This window comes from Anguilla rostrata, chromosome 13 (assembly GCF_018555375.3).
Source record: "Anguilla rostrata isolate EN2019 chromosome 13, ASM1855537v3, whole genome shotgun sequence".
NCBI classification, from domain to species: Eukaryota; Metazoa; Chordata; class Actinopteri; order Anguilliformes; family Anguillidae; genus Anguilla; species Anguilla rostrata.
This window is the reverse complement of record NC_057945.1, coordinates 37,759,600-37,776,821: the sequence shown is the minus strand read 5'-3', so window position 1 is coordinate 37,776,821 and position 17,222 is coordinate 37,759,600. Positions and strand designations below refer to the sequence as shown.

The window sequence follows — 17,222 nt, the reverse complement described above, 5'->3', positions numbered from 1 at the left end:
ATATTGATACGTAATAAAGTTGCCATGTTATCGTGGATGTGTAAGGACAGCACACAGTATGTACCCTGGCCAGATCAAACCCCTGAGCTAATCTATAAAGCCCGGAAGACAACCTGCCTTTCTCAACTTCAACTTTAATTCCATAATTATCACTTACACTAGCAATATGCAATGTTACAATTGTTACAGTAAAGATTGCTAACATGGTACTTATAAATTGTAATTCTAACATTTACTCCTATACTTTAATCGTATTGTGGTTTTATTTAAACTTTCAAGGTCAGAGACCAGGGACTACACTATGGATCTAGTTTTAGAGTCTCTGCTCCCACCTAGTGGTGATAATGCACGACCAGTTCACCGTTATTCATCTTGGCCATTTAATTTTGTTCATAAATTCACGGAAAATGCCAATTTCCAGATTCTCGCCGTTCCTTCTCGACAGCAGTGTGTCAACAAAAAGGAAAAGTAAACGGCACCAAACTTTGTACAGTGTTTTGGCAATACACAATTGTTAGTACTTCCAGATATGGCCACGCATTAACAAAAGGTAGCTGACACATGATTCTATGGTTCCTTTACACAATAACAGCAGGGAAAAGTCTTACTTAAAAAAGTAAGGCATTGTTTTGCACTGAGCAGACGTTTACACCATTTTAATTAAATAAAAATATAGAGTGATGTTTGAAAAATACTTTAAAAAGAAAATATCAAACCAAGTATAGTTTTAATAGTTTGATTACTTCCACTAATTCAGTGATTCCAGCACCTAACACTTAATGATTGTTAAGCTTATTCATACTTAATAGTCACAAAAAATGTACATTTATGCTTTTCTTCCCACTCTTTAGACCCATAATTCGGAAATACTAATTGAGCCTGAGTTCACACTGTCACTGGTACACTAGAAGCACATGGACTCCTTCAGTGCACTCACCGGACAGCCTGTAGCTATTTCACACCTCGTAGTCCAAGGCCCAAGGGCGTGCAGATAATACCGTTCAGGATCTCTCTGAATCGGTGTCATAACCTGAGAACTTCTGCCATGTTGTGGGAAGGAACTAATGCATTGCTTATGGCTGGGATACAGTTCTATCCGGTTCAGACTGGTGAGAAGTCTACAAGAATGGAACTCAAATTAAAATTGCTCAAACAAATGTGGCAAAAAAAGACCATTCAATTACAGTAATAAAGTGGTGTGGTGCTGGAATATATCCAATGCATTGCAATGACCACAAAGCTCGAGGGCCAGTAAAAACATCAGACAAGCAAAGGCAATGTAGGCATTTATGATACTGAAACATGAAATAGCACTGGAGGAATGCATTCCACAAAAAAATATAAACCCTTTGAAAGTGCTAACAAATGCATTTGTCCACCACACTGCCAGCACACAGCTAGCGCTGCTGAACATACATTGAGTTTTTTTTTGTAACAGGGGAATGTCAAGTTCAACAAATCTTTTCATTCAAGCTCGGCGGCAAATGAAAATGTTGGTTTTCACAGTGGTCTACAGTTTTCAGAACCCAGTACATGTCACTGAAAAAAAAAACAAAAAACAGTATATTTCAACAATCATAAATATATTAATAACTAAAATGCAAAGTGCAAGGAAAGCTCAAGCTTGGAAACTATGGGCTTTGGGGGAAAACAGTTATTCTAAAAACCAAAAACCAACTAAAACTAAAAACAAAAAGACTGACAGTGAAATAAAATATTTTAAATAATATCAGCTATTGTAGTTTACCGTTAGCTCCCAACAATGCTACAAATCTACCCATTTCAATTGTGCTGTGGAAATGACAGTTGCAAGGACACGGCCGCTAACTGATCTCAAACATTTTCAATCTCTCTCTGCTCCAGACCCTGCTTCGCACTTCCGGATATTGTAGAATTTCCTGTCCCCCCCGCCCCACCCCCCACCCCCACCCCCCACTGTCTGTTCCGTTTCCGCAAGGGAAAGCCAAATACAATGAACTATTCCCTGTGAATTCCTCGCTCCAATCCATGTGATTGTCAAAAAAAAGGCACTCTTCGGCTACTGCTGACAGTACAATGACCTGCAGCGGACTAAAACCCTGGAGCAAATATCTTCTGGGAAGGTGGGGGGGGGAGAGAAAAAAACATTGGGGAAAAAGGCATTGTGAATACTTCCTTTAATTGCCAAGGCCTTGCAATACAGTGATGGACTAGCTAGTATATAATTTACACTTCACGAGTCCTCGGATCGGAGTGGTGAAATTTGGGCGCCCATGTTGAGGTTCCTCTGTGCCCTCAGGCTCCCAGGCGCAGGACAGTCAGTAGGTTTGCACGTTCGGCTGGTCGTCAGAGCAACCCCGCTCGCTCAGTGCGCCTGCCTGTGCTCATCCTCCAAGGGTGTGGGGGGGGTCGAGGCGAGGGGGGGGGGTCGGTGGGAGTGGTGGTTGAGATAACAACATGGCTTTCATGGTTTAATCTTCCACAGCTGCGAAGATAAAAACAAAGAAAACAAATTTTCAGCGCAGTGTGCGCACGTACTGCGTACAGCACAGCAGATTACCTCCGCGGGGCATTCAAACACATCGCAGCTCTCATGGTACGCTGCCCACGCATTCTCGTCTTCATTTTACCATAAACGTCGACTCCGCATGTCAGGCGTGGGGTTAAACTCACCCCAATGATGAAGCCCAGCAGGTCACTGACCATGGCGGACACGGTGGCAGGGGGCGGGGAGGGGGGGGGGTTTAGGGCGGTCGGGGGTGGGGTTAAACTCACCCTGATGTTGAAGCCCAGCAGGTCACTGACCACTGCGGAAACGGCCGACAGGATCACCACCCGCGTGATGTTGTAGATGAGGGGGTTCACAGTCAGCCCCAGCAGCCGGAAGGGCGTGTCCAGCTCCTGAGAGGCCAGGAGAGGCGGAGACAAATGCATCAAGGGGGGCGTGGCTCTCCAATGCTGCATGGGTTTACTAGCCACACCAATGCTAAATCTAAACTACTAAATTCTGTCCCACAACCCATTCGCTTCCTAATAAGACTACATTTCCCATTTCCCTCTTGCACCCACGACGGCCTCCAACTTCATGTTGCACAATCCTGTATTGCCTGCTAGTATGGACTGGGACCCATATAACGAAGCATCGGCATTGTGTGTTGCCTAAAGCTCTGTGTGTGCACTTATGCAAGTTGCTCTGGATCTACTAAATGCGTAATTATCAATGTAAATGAGACTGCAGAAATGCCATAGAAAGAAGGCTTGTTTGAGCTCATTGGCCAGCAGTCTTTAAAAGTTGGAATTATACACTGGTATCAGGACTTAATGAGGCCAGAACGAGGCTTTCTGAAGCGGACAGGTGTACTCACCTTCATCAGCTTCGTAGCCAGCTTCAGGACGTTGTTCACGATGTTCAGCTCCTCTTTTTTGTTGGGCTTCTTCTCCATCTTCAGATACAAATTAATCTGCAGGCCAGAAAGAGAGGTTGGGACTGGAACACACTGGCTCTCGCAAATAACTTTACAGGCATATCGCAGTTGTAGCCTCCAAAGTACAGCAGCGTCATCTTAATCACTGCGCTATAAATCCTGGAAAAAGCCCTGCTACAGAGTAAGGCATTTTACATCCCAGGTCAGCTGTTTAAAGCAGAACACTTTAAGGGCATACTGTAAATTTGCGGAATTCCAGGTCTTAAGAGAACGGTCCATTTTTGATGATGTAAGAGAGGGGGCGTGGCCTACCTGCTCGGTCAGCAGCACGGACACGTTGCTGTACTTCTGGTTGGTCTCGGCGCCCAGGGTGGCCAGGCGGAGCAGGAACACGATGAGCGACGTCCCCCAGATCATGAGCTCCCAGTTGATCTGCGAGTCCAGGAATGTGTGGTGGCTGTGGAGGAGCTGGGGGTCGGGCGGGGGGCGGGGCAGAGCAGGCTAGAAAATCATTCACTTCCTGCTCGCTCCTCATCTCATTGAGCACCGAACTCCACAGCTAGTCACTTTCACCGCAAAATAAGTCAGACTTAACAAGTGTTTTCGTCTTGTAATGAGACTTAAAATTTATTTTAGTAGAAAATCAGCTTGCTTTTAGTGACTTTTCTTTGATAAGTACAACTATCTTCCGCCATTGGTAAATCTTGGAATGAGTAAAACTCTCACCATCATTGGCAATCTTTTTCTCTTATTTTTTAGTCTAACTATAAGAATAAAATGCTTATTATGATTGACTTACTTTTTTCTTTTTGCAGTGTTCTTCAGCTCCCTGTACGCCACTAACACTTTCTGACCTGTAGAGGGCACCGTTTCCATACAAATAGCAACCAGCTCAACGGTCTAATTAAGTTTACAGGAAGAATGAAAACCAGCAGAGCCTGTGGCTTTGCCAGACCAGGGTTGCAGACCCCAGACTTAGGCTGCTAAAACCCAATTTCATTTTAGGATCACAGTGCCGATAGACTCCTCTCCAAACCTTACACGCAGTTTTTTTTACTCCAGATCTGAACTGGATGCAGAGACAGTGCTGATAACTTTGAATGGACCCTGTTCCTGGAGATCTACCATCCTGTTTGGATTTCACTCCAACAAAGCACACCTCACTCAACTGCTAGAGATCTACCGTCCTGTAGGTTTTCACTCCAACCCAAACAAAGCACACCTCATTCAACAGCTAGAGATCTACCGTCCTGTAGGTTTTCACTACAACCCTAACAAAGCACTCCTCATTCAACAGCTAGAGATCTACCATCCTGTAGGTTTTCACTCCAACCCTAACAAAGCTCACCTCATTCAACAGCTAGAGATCTACCGTCCTGCAGGTTTTCACTCCAACCCTAACAAAGCCACACCTCATTCAACTGCTAGAGCAGAGAAGGGCAGCCAGGGCCGAATCCATTTCTGGTTTTCACGCCAAGTTCCCGCCTTAATTACTCAATCAGCCCGAACATTTATGCCAACTGACATTTTTAGCTTCATTTGCTGAGGAGCGCATGAGTGACAGCTGGAGACCGTTCGTGGACCTGCATGAAACGGTTCACTGTGATCTAATCTGCGAGTGAACCAGTGTTGGCGTATACAGATAATCAGCTCATTTAGCCTGAGTAATTGGTGGAAACAAAAGCCTGCACACACAGCAGCCCTCCAGGACCAGAATCGCCCACCCCTGAGCTAGAGAACGCCGTGAGCTGCTAATTAGCAGAATCGCGTGCGCCAAATTAGGGCAGTGAAAACCTCCAGGAAGGCAGATCTCCAGGAACAGGGCTGGGAGCCACTGCTGTAAACCGTAAAAACAGCGAACAGGCCGGAGAAGGAGGGCTGGCTTTGCCACACCGGTGAGAGAAGTGGCAGACCTGTGCACAGCAGATGAAGGCGATGGAGAGGGCGAGGAGGAAGATGGAGGAGACGATGACGTCGACCGAGCGCTGGGGGCCGCGCCTCTGCGAAGAGGAGCCAATGACAGAGATCGTCAGAATAAGGGGTTAACAGAAAGCGGAATCTGGACACGGTCTTAAATTCACTCGAAATACAATATGTGAGAGCATGGGAACGCATTATACGGCTATTTGCCACTTGCTATATCAGTCTACCATTTTTAAAAAATTGAAGCGTGTGTATTTGGTCGCAAAATAGTTAAAAGTATGCCTATTTTCAGGTCAGTTCATAGTACCATAACAACCGAAACGCTGTACGCAGTCTGCTCCATTCTTGGGGGGGGGGTGGGGGCTGCAGATGTGACATCAGTGTTGAAATAAGGCCTGGGTGTGCAGGACTGTCCTAAAGCCAGGGAGCACTGCTCTAGAGGTGGGGATTCTTCAGTTTGATTCTGTTAGTATAATGAAGGGGGTAAGGAAAATAGCCAAAGGTAAATTCTTCAGACATCAGGAAATATTTTAAGCTTGCCAGGTCATGTAACCGAGGCAGAAACTCTTTTCAAGACCAGGCTTGACACGGTGCTAGATTCCATCGAGTTTGTAGGGAAATGGTGAGCACTTGGTACCCTTTAGTGGTAGGAAAAACTGTTGGGCTGAATGGCCTGTTCTCATCATAGTGTTCTGTTGTGGCTGAGGAGTACTGTTCTACAGGAGGGGAGGACTGCCCTATGACTAGGGAAGAATCCCAGATAGCACAAAATGTTCTTGCAGTGTTACTGGAACGTTCTGTCAATGTTATGACACTAAACGGCAGCAGCAGTGTGACTCCAGGCTGCGTTCGCCAGGCTGCTCTACGGCGGCTAGCCGCTGGACCGCGCGGCGGGACGGGCGAAGGCGAACCTTGAGAAAGGAGCGCAGCGACAACCACATCTTTATGTTCTGCACTTTCTTCAGCCTGAAGTGCGGGATCTCCGACTTCTTGGCCTTGCGCGCGGACGTCAGGTGGCTGAACAGCTTGGCGAAGAGGAGGCGCTGTGGGGGGGGAAAGGGGGGACAGAGAGGAGTCAGCGTGGCACTTGGTACGGGACGTCCTGCCACGCGGTGGGCATGGCATGGCACGGCGGGGCGGGGCGCGGCGCAGCCTCACCTGCTTGTACGTCCGCTCGGCCACGCACATCATGAAGAAGAAGAGGCCGGTGAGGCACACGCGCTCCAGCGTGGTGATGAGGAAGAGCACGTACGCCCGCGCGTCCAGCGGGCCCAAGGCCATGTCCGCCAGCTCCGCCAGGGAGACCCAGCCCAGCTGGGTCACGCTCACCTGCTGGGTCACGTTCAGCTGCTGGCTCGCGCTCAGCTGCTGGGTCACCCGGAAACAGAAGGGGAGCAGGGCCAGCGTGGTGGTCAGCACCCCTCCCAGCATCAGGTAGCCCACGCCCTGCTCCACCGTCTTCACCTGCGCCAAGGACAACAAGCCGCTGCTGTTAACCCTTTCAGGGATGTCTCCCCTTGTTTCTAGAATGGTACTTCAGTCCTCCGCCAGCTAGAGGTCACAATAGTCTCTTTATCAAGCCCCTTCTCAAACAATTGTCGCATTTGCGCCACCTCAGTAATCTAAGATATATAAAGTAATTGCCACTAATTAAGCACAGATAATGATTGGCAGCGACGTTTACAAGCGACACTCACATGTTAAATTCACTTCCCTATGGGGATCCCTGGAGAATAACCACTGAAACAAAAGTTTAAATCCCTGAATGTCACATGGTGAAGATAAACTAACTTTGGCGTGAGATGTGATTAGAATGCTCTTGACCGAAAATTCTAATGCTGGTGTCGCAATCACTACCGTCAAAATGAACATTTTCAAAACCTCGACTCTTCAAAGGGTTAAAGCTGACATCACAGGATATGCACTGAACTAAAAGCCACTGAAATTTGTTGTGGGAAACTAAGCTAGGCATGCACGGCCGGACAGTTGCAACGTTTGTTTTATCTCGGAATAAAAAAAAGTAAAAGTCACACAGGACTGACCCGGGTCAGAATGATGCCGCTGATCTCCAGCACAGACATGTCTGCTTTTTTACACTCTCCTTGCTCCCAGATGATGGCGCTCACGCGGTCATTGGAGGGGTGGCACGCCTGGAGCCAGGACAAGTTGCCCTGGGGGGTGGGGGTGGGTAGGCGGGGGGTGGAGAGGAGAGCTTTAACACACATTACACAGCACAGCGCACACACACACTCCACTGCAGGAACACACCCCCACAAAAATGGAGGGTAAACTAAGGGACAGGGGAGGAAGGCCGGATTTATCACCGGACACAGAGCGTGTGTGTAGCGGAAGCAAAGCGTAACAGTCATTTCCTGTGTGCTTCCTGTAGCGCCCTCTGCGCTTGACCACAGCTTGCGTGACAGCTGTAATCCACTTCCGCTACTCGAATGCTACGCAAACACTCCGTGTCTGGTGTAAATCCGGCCTAAGGGTTCATTAGCCCAAGGCTGGAATGAAACAGTCAATAAACCCAGCAAACAAACGATGACAATCGCTGACTCGATGAACCGAAAGACTTTGCTGCCTTTAGCAGGGCGCTACCACTCAAACGCACAGGCGACACGCAACAGCGCCCCCTGCTGTGGGGGCAGTGAAACCTCCCGTCAGTGTAAATAGGGACTTTAGGTACCGACGGCTATGGCGACCGGAAATAATACATCGGTGCTCTTTTTGCACATGGACGAACCTGACCTGCTCCTGTCTGACACCACAGCTTACTGATCTACTGCGGGGAAAGCAATACTTTCATACGATAGATCAGCAGGTCACCATAGCCGTCGCCACAGCCGTCGATGCTTACAGTCCCTAATATGTCCCTCTGAACAGCAGTCACGCTGAAGTCTTACTTCACACCTCTTTAATTATGAAACTACATATCCCAGAATCCACACAATGCCGTCACAGGTGACCACGCCCCCAGGGAGGCGGGGGTTTTGTGAGCTCACTGGCTGGAAGCTCTCGTCTTCGCTGGAGAGGATGTTAGGCGGGGCCAGGCCGTGGCAGTGGGAGCCCCCTCCCTCGCTGTCGCTGCTGCCCGTGGAGGCGGAGTCCGGGTCCTGGAGAAGCTCCTCCCACAGGGCGTCGTCGGTGTCCGAGGCGGGCCGGGGGCACTCGGAGGGGCGGAGGCGTTCGACCTCGCGCGGGGGAAGCTTGGCAGTCTCGGGCCTGTCCCCCTGCTTCACGAAAGGACACCACACCTCAGACACAGAACGCGCACTGCAGGACAGCCTCCTGTCCTGAACAAAACTGAGTTCACATGCATTCATCTGCCAGGCTCTTTCATCCAAAACGACTTCCCCAGTCCAAACGCCAAACCGAAATATCCCAAATAACCACAAGCACCACAACACAACAGGTATTTACACACGTTTAAAGCAAAGCTGACTAAACTCGGCCCCTACACAGGTGAGTGAGATAAGATAATAAAGTACAGAAATGCTTCGCAACATGCCCTTGTACTAATCAGGGCAACACTGTTTTTGCTCACTTCAGCAAAAACAGGGGAAGCTTAAAAGACTTGGGCTCTGTATCACAAAGCACGATTACAGAGCTGGCTGGATAAGCGCACAGAGTAAAACCCGGAACCCTCCCAAATCTGGAACATGGACTGAAGTAAAGAGGGCTGTTCTGGGTTTTATTCAGTGCAGTTATCCAGCTAACTCAGCAGTCTTGCTTCATGATACAGGCCCTTGATAAAGTCGTGCGATTGTAGCTGAAGCTTGAGCTGTGGGGCTGCTGGGAAAAGTAGTCATTTGAGCTCTACCCGAGCGGAGGCGGGGCTCTGCTGTGAGTGGCGGTTCCTGTTCCGCAGGATGGTGGCGGGCGTGGCTCCGTCTGCCAGGATGTGCCTCTCGCACGAGGACAGGCGGTAGGGCTCGACCTCCTCCTCGCTGGACAGCTCATCGGACGCCCCGAACGCTGACCGCCCCGCGCTGTTCTGTAACACAGCCGCGCCACACAGCAGGTCAGCCGGCTATAACAGAGCACAGGTACACTGGTGCACAGGTACACAGGAATGCAGGTGCACAGGCATGCATGTGAGAGACCCGTTTCAGCAGGTCAGCCAGCTGTAACAGAGCACAGGTGCTAAGGTACAGAGAAATGCAGGTACACAGGTATGCATGCGAACAGGTATGCAGATGCACAGGTACACAGCAGAGCACAAATACACAGGTGCACAGGTATAAAGGACCACAGGTAACAGTGCCTGCCTCACCTGTTTCCTCTCACCACGGTAAAGCCTCCGATTCTCCAGCAGTTGCCAGGCCTGTACCTCTGATTCCAAACCATCTGTCTGTTCCTCTGCTTTCTTCAGGCCCCGCCCCTTCCTTTGCCTACAGGAAATGGCCATCAAACGGGTTAAACTTGTGGCAACTCAGTTTTACAAAAAGGGGTCAGTGATACCAAATCAGTTGTTGGAAAAACCCACTCAGGCAAACTTCTGTGTTTTGATCACAAATAGCATCTTATAAACACTATAATATAGAAAATGTCTACAAAAAATGTGTGTGTGTGTGTGAGCGTTTTGTGCGTGTGAGTGTGTGTGTGTGTATGTGTGTGTATGAGTGTATGCGTGTGTGTGAGCGTGTGTGTATGAGCGCATGCATGCATGTGTGTATTTGTGTATGCGTGTGTGTGTATTTGTGTATGCGTGTGTGTGTGTATATGTGTGTGTGTGTCTGTATTTGCAGCTTCACCTCTTCCTGCGCGTGGGGCTGGTTGCAGGGCTGGCCGCGGGGCTCCTGTTGGATTCGGTGGAGACTATCTGGCAGTGCACCGTGCCCAGCAGCAGCATCAGACACACAGGCTCCAGCACCTCGCTCGCACTGGCCGCTGGTACCTCCAGGCACATGACCAGCGCTGCCACTGCGGGGAAAATTGCTGCCATGGAAACGGTTCTAGAATGTTGCAGCCCATTTCAGGATCAGCTAGCTGGCTACTTACAGCTCTCCAGGGCTGTCCCGGGCTGTATATATTTTTTTGTCAACCCAAAATAGGAAAACAATGAACAAAAATGTCATTGTTCTCCACTTCTGTAATTCACTCTGGATACTAAGTGATTGTAATGCAATACAATGTTAACAGACTCTCACAGTAGATAGGCTCAGTTCTTCCTTTTTTTTTTTTTTGTAAGGACAGTAGTCAGTCTGTCCTGTTTATACATTTTTTTTCCCACTTCATTCAGACGAGGGAAAGCAGAGAGAGTTACAGAGAGATAGCATAACCGCACAGAAAGTGCTACGGTAGGGGACCATCAGTCACTAGCTGGCTGACAGTCACTTCACCACACCGTGTCATGATATTCTGCGCTTACAATAGCTCATATGGGAAAACGAATGCATCAAATACGGGCCGGGCTGAGCTGTGGGAAAGCTCACCTTGCAGGAGGTAGAGAAGCAGCAGCCAGACAGAGATGCACCTGGACGTCACCTGGGTCCACCATTGAAAGAAGAAGGGGAAGAAGAGCACTCTGACCAGACCTTTCCGGGTCAGAGCGGTCCACGGGCTATCGGGCTTGGCCTTGCTGAATGTGGAGCCTACAAACCAGGCCAGCGGTTAACACTCTGGGTTTCTTTTTTTATTTTTATTTTTTAAATACTCAAACGGTTTACAGAAGCTGCCATAGATTCACCAGTATGCACAGTATGTGAATCAGCCGATGACACTTTGGACAAGCAAAACAAGGCCTTTTGTTTTTACCCGTGCTGTGCTGATCCAGCGAAACCGGTTCAGAGACATTCCTGAATGCTACAAAAACAATCTTGCACTGTTTTTTTTTTTTTCCAAGCAGACAGAAGACTCACCTCTAACCAAGTCGACATCAATAAGATCAGCTTTGATATGCCCTGTCTTCTTTGGTTTGCTGCCAATGCCCTGTTGATGGTAATCAAACACATGATTTTAGTGTACAGCCTGTCGTGGCAATGGACAACAAATTAAACTGACCACAGCACCAAAATGTACAGTACCTTTAATTCGGTGTGCTCCAGGGATTTCTCCCAGATTTGCTGATCATACGCCCCAATCTGTGTGCAGACAACAGCATTTTAGACCTGGGACAATAACCCTGAAAAGGGACTGGCTGCTGGGGTAAAGGTTTCAGACTGTGTCTCAGCGCAATGGGGACGGGACAAGACCTCACCTTCTCCTGATACCACGCTATCCCTGCCATGTTTGAGAGGTCTGAGGCCGCGGACGATTCCGTCTCAGGTCATTTCGGCGTGAGTGCAGGAACTGGGACTGCAGAGGCTGGGCGCAATACACACACGCACGTAAATACGCACGCAGAAAAAGAAACTATCACTGATCTCCAACAGAAAAAAGCCATCCAACAAAACGTTAACGTCACAGTAACGTTAAGTGCCAGTTTGCAGGCTGCATTAACAGGCTAATCACTCAGCTTACAGCTAGGCAACTTGCTAAAGCCACCTAACGTTACCAGCGTGTCTGTAAGTTACCTAACTATACTTTACGCTCCTTATATAACTGGTAATTCGACTAAACATTAACAGCAGGCTACCTTCAACGGTAACGTTCAATCATGTAACGCAATACAAATGCACGTCTGCTATTCCTAGAAGTCACATTTTACTTGCTAACTATATTCAAAATCAGTTATCTAGCACCAATACATCCCACACCTGTGCAACAAAATGGGTCAATTGAGGAAAGAAGTTAGCCAAGCGAATCACACCAAGTTGGTAAAATTACGAAAAACTTACCCCAAGCAAAAACTGATCTTGCTGCAGATGACATGGGAATAATTTGGTCGAATACAGCACTAGCTAATGCAGCTAGCTAGTACTACGCCAGGTGATGGTCTGTGTTGCATTCGGTTGTCATACCAATCGCTGCGTCCAAACGAAATCAGAAATGCCATAAAAGAATGTTTTTATGCCGATTTGATTGCTTCCATTGATTGACACTTTAAGACAAGTTAGCTAGTTCCGGCTAGCTTGTTGGGTAGCCTTGCTGATCTTGGCTGCTGATCTTGCCTTGCTAGTGAGCCAAGTTAGCTATCTTAGCTAGGTAGCGGATTTATCCCGAAATACATTTCAATCTGTCCATATTCCAATTGCGCAGTTCAATTATTTCGCTTACTTGCTATCTAACGTTTACGAGAACGCACACATAAGTAGTTATCAGCAGTTAGAGAACTAGCATAACGTTACTAGGAAACGAAACTAATCAGCTAGTCAGGAATGCTAGCGAGCTACTTATCAATCTAGTTAGCTTTCTGTTACACCGCCCTCTATCCCAGTATCAGATTAAGTAGTTTACAGAAGCACCTATATTTGTCCACAAATATTGAAAAGATAAACATTAAAAAGATGCCTGTACAGGCGACGATGTTGTGGGAGATTTGTACAGTCAGCTTCCTTGTTTTGGTTATCAGTGTTGGACTTCCTTTTTCCGGGTTGACCGGCCACGTGGGTGTAACTGGTAAACTGGACTCGGGGTGGGCGTAATAAGACGTGTCATTAATTTTGAGTGAATAATTTGAGCACGTTTCGTATTTTTATGCTTATTGGTGCATTAGTGAATATTTCAAAAGTATTCTTATGGTAAATATAAATATATTATTAATAAATTAAGGCCCTTATTCGTTTTTTTGTGTAGGCTATTTAAAATTATTTTAATTAGCAGTATTAATCTGATTCACCTGGGTGCAATGCTTGTCCAATAACTTTGTGCGCGCTATTGAGACGATTGCGTGCACATGTCTGCTCTGTTTGGACAATGGGGAAAGGCTTTTTAAAAAGCATAGAGCCGCAGGAAGGATGTATAATTTGTGGCTACCTATGTTGTTCCAGCCGATGGCTAGAGTGGGCGAGCTAGGATGTGTACGCCCAAGTTATTCCAGTTTGGTTTGGCACCGCGGTTATTAGGACAGTCGCTGCTGAAGATCGTTATTGCGAGTGTTTTAGGCGCGGTTTCTCAAAGAACACGCCGTACTCGGCGGAGCGCTTCATACGTTTATCACGCTATCTTCATGGCCGCAGCCCGGGGTGTGTATTGCCGTGGTCCGGTCCAGCTCCCGAGGTGAGACCCCGCGGAAGACGCTAGTCGGCGGAGCAGGAGAGTAGAATTCTTATACCTCTTGTCCCTGTTTTTTGTTGTCTGTAAACTGGTTTTAGTTGTTGATGGGAATAAGAGGCGAACGAGGGTGGTTCAACATTGGGATATGGCCCTGAACTTTTTTCCAACATTGGGATATAGATATACCCCCCCCCCTTCCCCCCCAATTGCCCTGTGGGCTAGCAGCAGTATGATTTGATCCATCAAAAGTGTATTGACACACCTCCCCCATTGAGAATATTTTTGGCGGTGCATTACAAATGAAAAAATGAAACACCTGCAGAAATAAATATAACAGTAATAAAGTAATGCCTGCAGTCTCTACTCTCAACAGTGTTGTGCACACACATTTACTTCAAGTTGTGCTTGACAATGTCACAATAATTCAGAAATAACCTGGTTATGTAAGTACAACAGCATGTGATTACATCTATTTAGCAGGTGATTTATCCAGAGCAACTCACACAGATTACAATTTTTTACATACATTCCACTTGTACAGCTAGATATTTTTACTGAAGCAGATCAGGTTAAAGTACCTTGTTTAAGAGTATAGACAATGCACCCCCACAAGCTTTTTTTAACCCCAGTTCCTTAACCATTATTCTATACTGGCTCCCCAAATGGTATGAGTGGAAGCATCGAACCTTCAGATTGCAATTTAATCGCGAGTCCTTTTAACCTTCACGCGTCCTTCAGTCGCAAAGCCTTTGAGGGGAACTCTACTGTCCTCTCCCTGGTTCAGAAGCAGTGAAGGAGGCGGGGCAGTCAGACCTTGTCGGTCGAGTCCTCCGTGTTGGAGGACGAAGGCGGCTGGTTCTCGGAGGCTGCCGCGCAGGACATCCGGGCCTTGATCTTGGTGTTGGAGGTGAGCACGAGGAACGGGCTGAGGGACGCGTAGCAGGAGGAGAAGAACACCCTCATGTCCGCCACCACGGGCGACACCTTGGCCACCGTCAGCATGTAGATCCAGATCACGTTGTCGATGCCGAAGAAGACGGCGTAGAGGGTGACCAGGGTGACCACGGTCCGGGCGGCCCGCGTCTCGGCGGCGTCGCCGCCCGAGCGGCGGGCGGAGCTCTGGATGCGCCCCGCGCGGCGGCTGTGGCGGTGCAGCACCAGCAGGATGTAGCCGCTGGACCACAGCATCAGCCCCACGAAGGCGAAGTCGCGGACGGAGACGGCGGCCCCGTTGACGACGTAGGAGAGGCTGTCGCGGAAGTCCACGTGGCAGAAGCCCAGGTTGAGCGTGAAGGCGGGCACGGTGCCGTTGCGCGGGGCCTTGGAGAAGAAGGGCGCGGCGATGCAGACGGCCATGTTGAGGAGCCACAGGCCGGCCGAGATGGGCAGCACCAGGCTGGGCAGCTGGGCCTTGAGCCCCGTCCAGCGCGGCCCGGCCGCGGGGGCCAAGGTCACGGCCTGGAAGACGCTCAGCATGCAGGTGATGCAGACGGACAGGGCGCGGGCGATCCGGTAGGTGTAGATGACCACCTTGCAGCCGGGGTCGTCCAGGAGGTCGCGCAGCCCGAAGACCGTCATGGTCTGCGGGACGCAGCGGGTCAGCAGCAGGAGGAGGTTGGCGAAGGCCAGGTGGCACAGGATGGCGTCCACGGGCTGCAGGCGGCGCTCCGCCAACACGATGTGGGCGTACGCCAAGACCACCAGCAGGTTTCCGATGATCCCGAGGCCCGTCTGCAGCAGGAAGGAAACCCCTTTGATGGTGACGCACAGATCGACGGCCTCGATGCTGGATCGTGAAAGACAGACAGAACAGGGGTCGGCTCCAGGCAACGTCTTTCACACACCGGCAATAAAGCGATACGCGCAATAACTGCAACACTTCCACCAGTTTACACAGCAAGTTGAATCACACAGATCGCATAGCACGACAGACCTGGGTCAAATACGTATTTGTTTTGGATTCAAATACTTCTCTGTGCTCTATCGATCTTGCCTGGTGTAATTGAGCCTGCCAATATGACAAGAAGGTGAGATTTGCACTTTTTGAGAGTATTTCATTGGCTCCAATACCCCAGACAAGATCAGTAAAGCGTAGAAAAGTATTTGAATCCAAAAGAAATATGTATTTGACCCAGGTCAGTAGCACGGTATGTAATTGACAGGACGAAACAGCCCACCAATGGCACTCTGCACTTCGCAGCTTTACCTCATGATCCAATCAGTACCGACGCTGCCGCATCCGAGCCGCCCTCACCCGTCTGCAGGATCCGGAATGCGGTACGCCTGCCCTGCGAACCCATTTTATAGCTTTTGCGCCCCGTTGGGGATTGAGAGAAAAGGGACTCAATCACACCTGAACATAAAAGAACACAAGAGAGACCACAGTGGAAAACATGAATCCACTGGAGGATTGACAGATCCACACCACCACAGGAGGAAAAAAAAAAAGTGGGCAGGAATAAAATGGGAAACCTCAGCAAGGAGGCATTCCCACTTGTTTACGCAATGGGGGAACCAATTAGCTAAGCCAGCGTCGCACAACAAGAGCCGATCCGTTTCAGGATTCTGTGTCTACTTCTGTTTGTAATTATTTAATTGGTTCAATCGTATATCGAACTGGCATTTGTATTTGCACCAGCTACAGCCACAGACTGCAAGTGTATCCAAAGGATTTTACTCTGGAAGGAGTGAACCAGCGCAGTTTATAGAGCTGTCAGAAAACGAAAACTAGGGTAATTGGTTGGAACAACAACTAGTACGTAGACAATTGTGCATCCCTGGTTGATATTAACTGTGGCTTATCAACCCAAAATAACAACCTACTTGTTGGGTGATTCATATAAATGTACCACTTGCTGTTAATGGCACCCAGATGCAGATAGCCTACTGGTTTATCTGTAACCAAGACATTTGTTTTTTCTCCTTTTTGAACATTGGCGGTTGTGCACTTTTTGTTAAGATGACCCTCCATTTGTGATAAATTGTTTTTTGCAACACTGTGGGTTTTCTTAAGCCGCGTTTCCACCGCAGGAACTATACCCCGGAACTAGGAACCTTTTGAGGAACTCAGTGCGTTTCCACCGCAAGAACTAGGGTCTAAATTTAGTTCTGGGGGCTTTGTTTTACCCCCCAAAACGTTCCTGCTCGGGAGGTAGTACTTTCCGAAAGTACAGGAACCTTTTGGGTGGAGCTTGCAGCGCTGAACATTTCTGATTGGTCGAGTACTCGTAGCATTTGTGTTGTATTTATTTTCCGCCATTACCCGCCATGTTTGAAAATATGCACCGGCAAACCAATTTATTTTCATAATAACTTCAAATCAAACTTGTATGTTATGCGGCGCAGTAGCCTACTTCTTGGTTATAACGTCTTGGAATTATAACGTGTGCTCTTCTGTTCTTTTCTTGCTTTACATTACATTACATTACATTACATTACAGGCATTTAGCAGACGCTCTTATCCAGAGCGACTTACACAACTTTTTACATAGCACTTTACATTGTATCCATTTATACAGCTGGATATATACTGAAGCAATGCAGGTTAAGTACCTTGCTCAAGGGTACAACGGCAGTGTCCTTACTCGGGAATCGAACCTGCGACCTTTCGGTTACAAGCGCAGTTCCTTACCCACTGTGCCACACTCCGTCCTCACGCTTTAGTATTCGTTTTATAAAATGCTAAGCATTCGTGCTGGGACAGCATATTACGTAGGCTACCAAAACATTCAAACAGATTAATTCGGTTGCTGAATATTTTCTTCCGGATTTTCTTTGTTAGCCCGTTGTAATTGA

The 17,222-nt window shown here is 48.2% G+C and overlaps 2 protein-coding genes and 1 long non-coding RNA gene across 5 annotated transcripts; all 3 read right to left on the bottom strand.

Annotated features, from left to right (window-relative positions):
• Positions 1-1,273: 1,273 nt before the first annotated feature.
• On the bottom strand, positions 1,274-12,813 carry phtf1 (putative homeodomain transcription factor 1). Of its 3 annotated transcripts, none has more exons than XM_064304112.1 (17): positions 12,110-12,813; positions 11,530-11,636; positions 11,357-11,413; positions 11,192-11,261; positions 10,766-10,924; positions 10,085-10,253; positions 9,604-9,721; positions 9,151-9,324; positions 8,333-8,563; positions 7,370-7,498; positions 6,486-6,791; positions 6,239-6,370; positions 5,318-5,404; positions 3,717-3,905; positions 3,345-3,440; positions 2,755-2,880; positions 1,274-2,464 (listed from the first exon to the last, which is right to left on the bottom strand). In XM_064304112.1, exons 2-17 carry the CDS (start codon positions 11,557-11,559, stop codon positions 2,444-2,446), a joined length of 2,094 nt encoding a protein of 697 aa, XP_064160182.1. In that variant the 5' UTR covers positions 11,560-11,636; positions 12,110-12,813; the 3' UTR covers positions 1,274-2,443. The 3 variants fall into 3 exon arrangements, with proteins under 3 accessions (XP_064160182.1, XP_064160185.1, XP_064160183.1); XM_064304115.1 differs by having other exon boundaries at positions 3,717-3,872; XM_064304113.1 differs by having other exon boundaries at positions 8,333-8,560.
• Positions 4,057-5,311, bottom strand: LOC135237229 (uncharacterized). Its single transcript, XR_010324779.1, has 2 exons — positions 4,817-5,311; positions 4,057-4,752 (listed from the first exon to the last, which is right to left on the bottom strand). It is a non-coding gene; the product is annotated as an uncharacterized LOC135237229 (long non-coding RNA).
• A 1,325-nt stretch (positions 12,814-14,138) lies between the features above and the next one.
• On the bottom strand, positions 14,139-15,342 carry LOC135237227 (olfactory receptor class A-like protein 1). The gene has a single exon (XM_064304116.1). The coding sequence runs from the start codon at positions 15,003-15,005 to the stop codon at positions 14,235-14,237; it is 771 nt and encodes a 256-aa protein (XP_064160186.1). The 5' UTR covers positions 15,006-15,342; the 3' UTR covers positions 14,139-14,234.
• Positions 15,343-17,222: the final 1,880 nt, after the last annotated feature.

Bases quoted from the DNA above. Each gene is read 5' to 3' on its own strand.
- LOC135237227 (XM_064304116.1), bottom strand. From the start codon at position 15,005: ATGACGGTCTTCGGGCTGCGCGACCTCCTGGACGACCCCGGCTGCAAG.
- phtf1 (XM_064304112.1), bottom strand. From the start codon at position 11,559: ATGGCAGGGATAGCGTGGTATCAGGAGAAG. The intron at 11,262-11,356 runs GTACTGTACATT...TACCATCAACAG, and splicing joins TGGAGCACACCGAATTAAAG to GGCATTGGCAGCAAACCAAA. The intron at 3,906-5,317 runs GTCTGCCACTTC...ATGATTTTCTAG, and splicing joins CCTTCATCTGCTGTGCACAG to CCTGCTCTGCCCCGCCCCCC.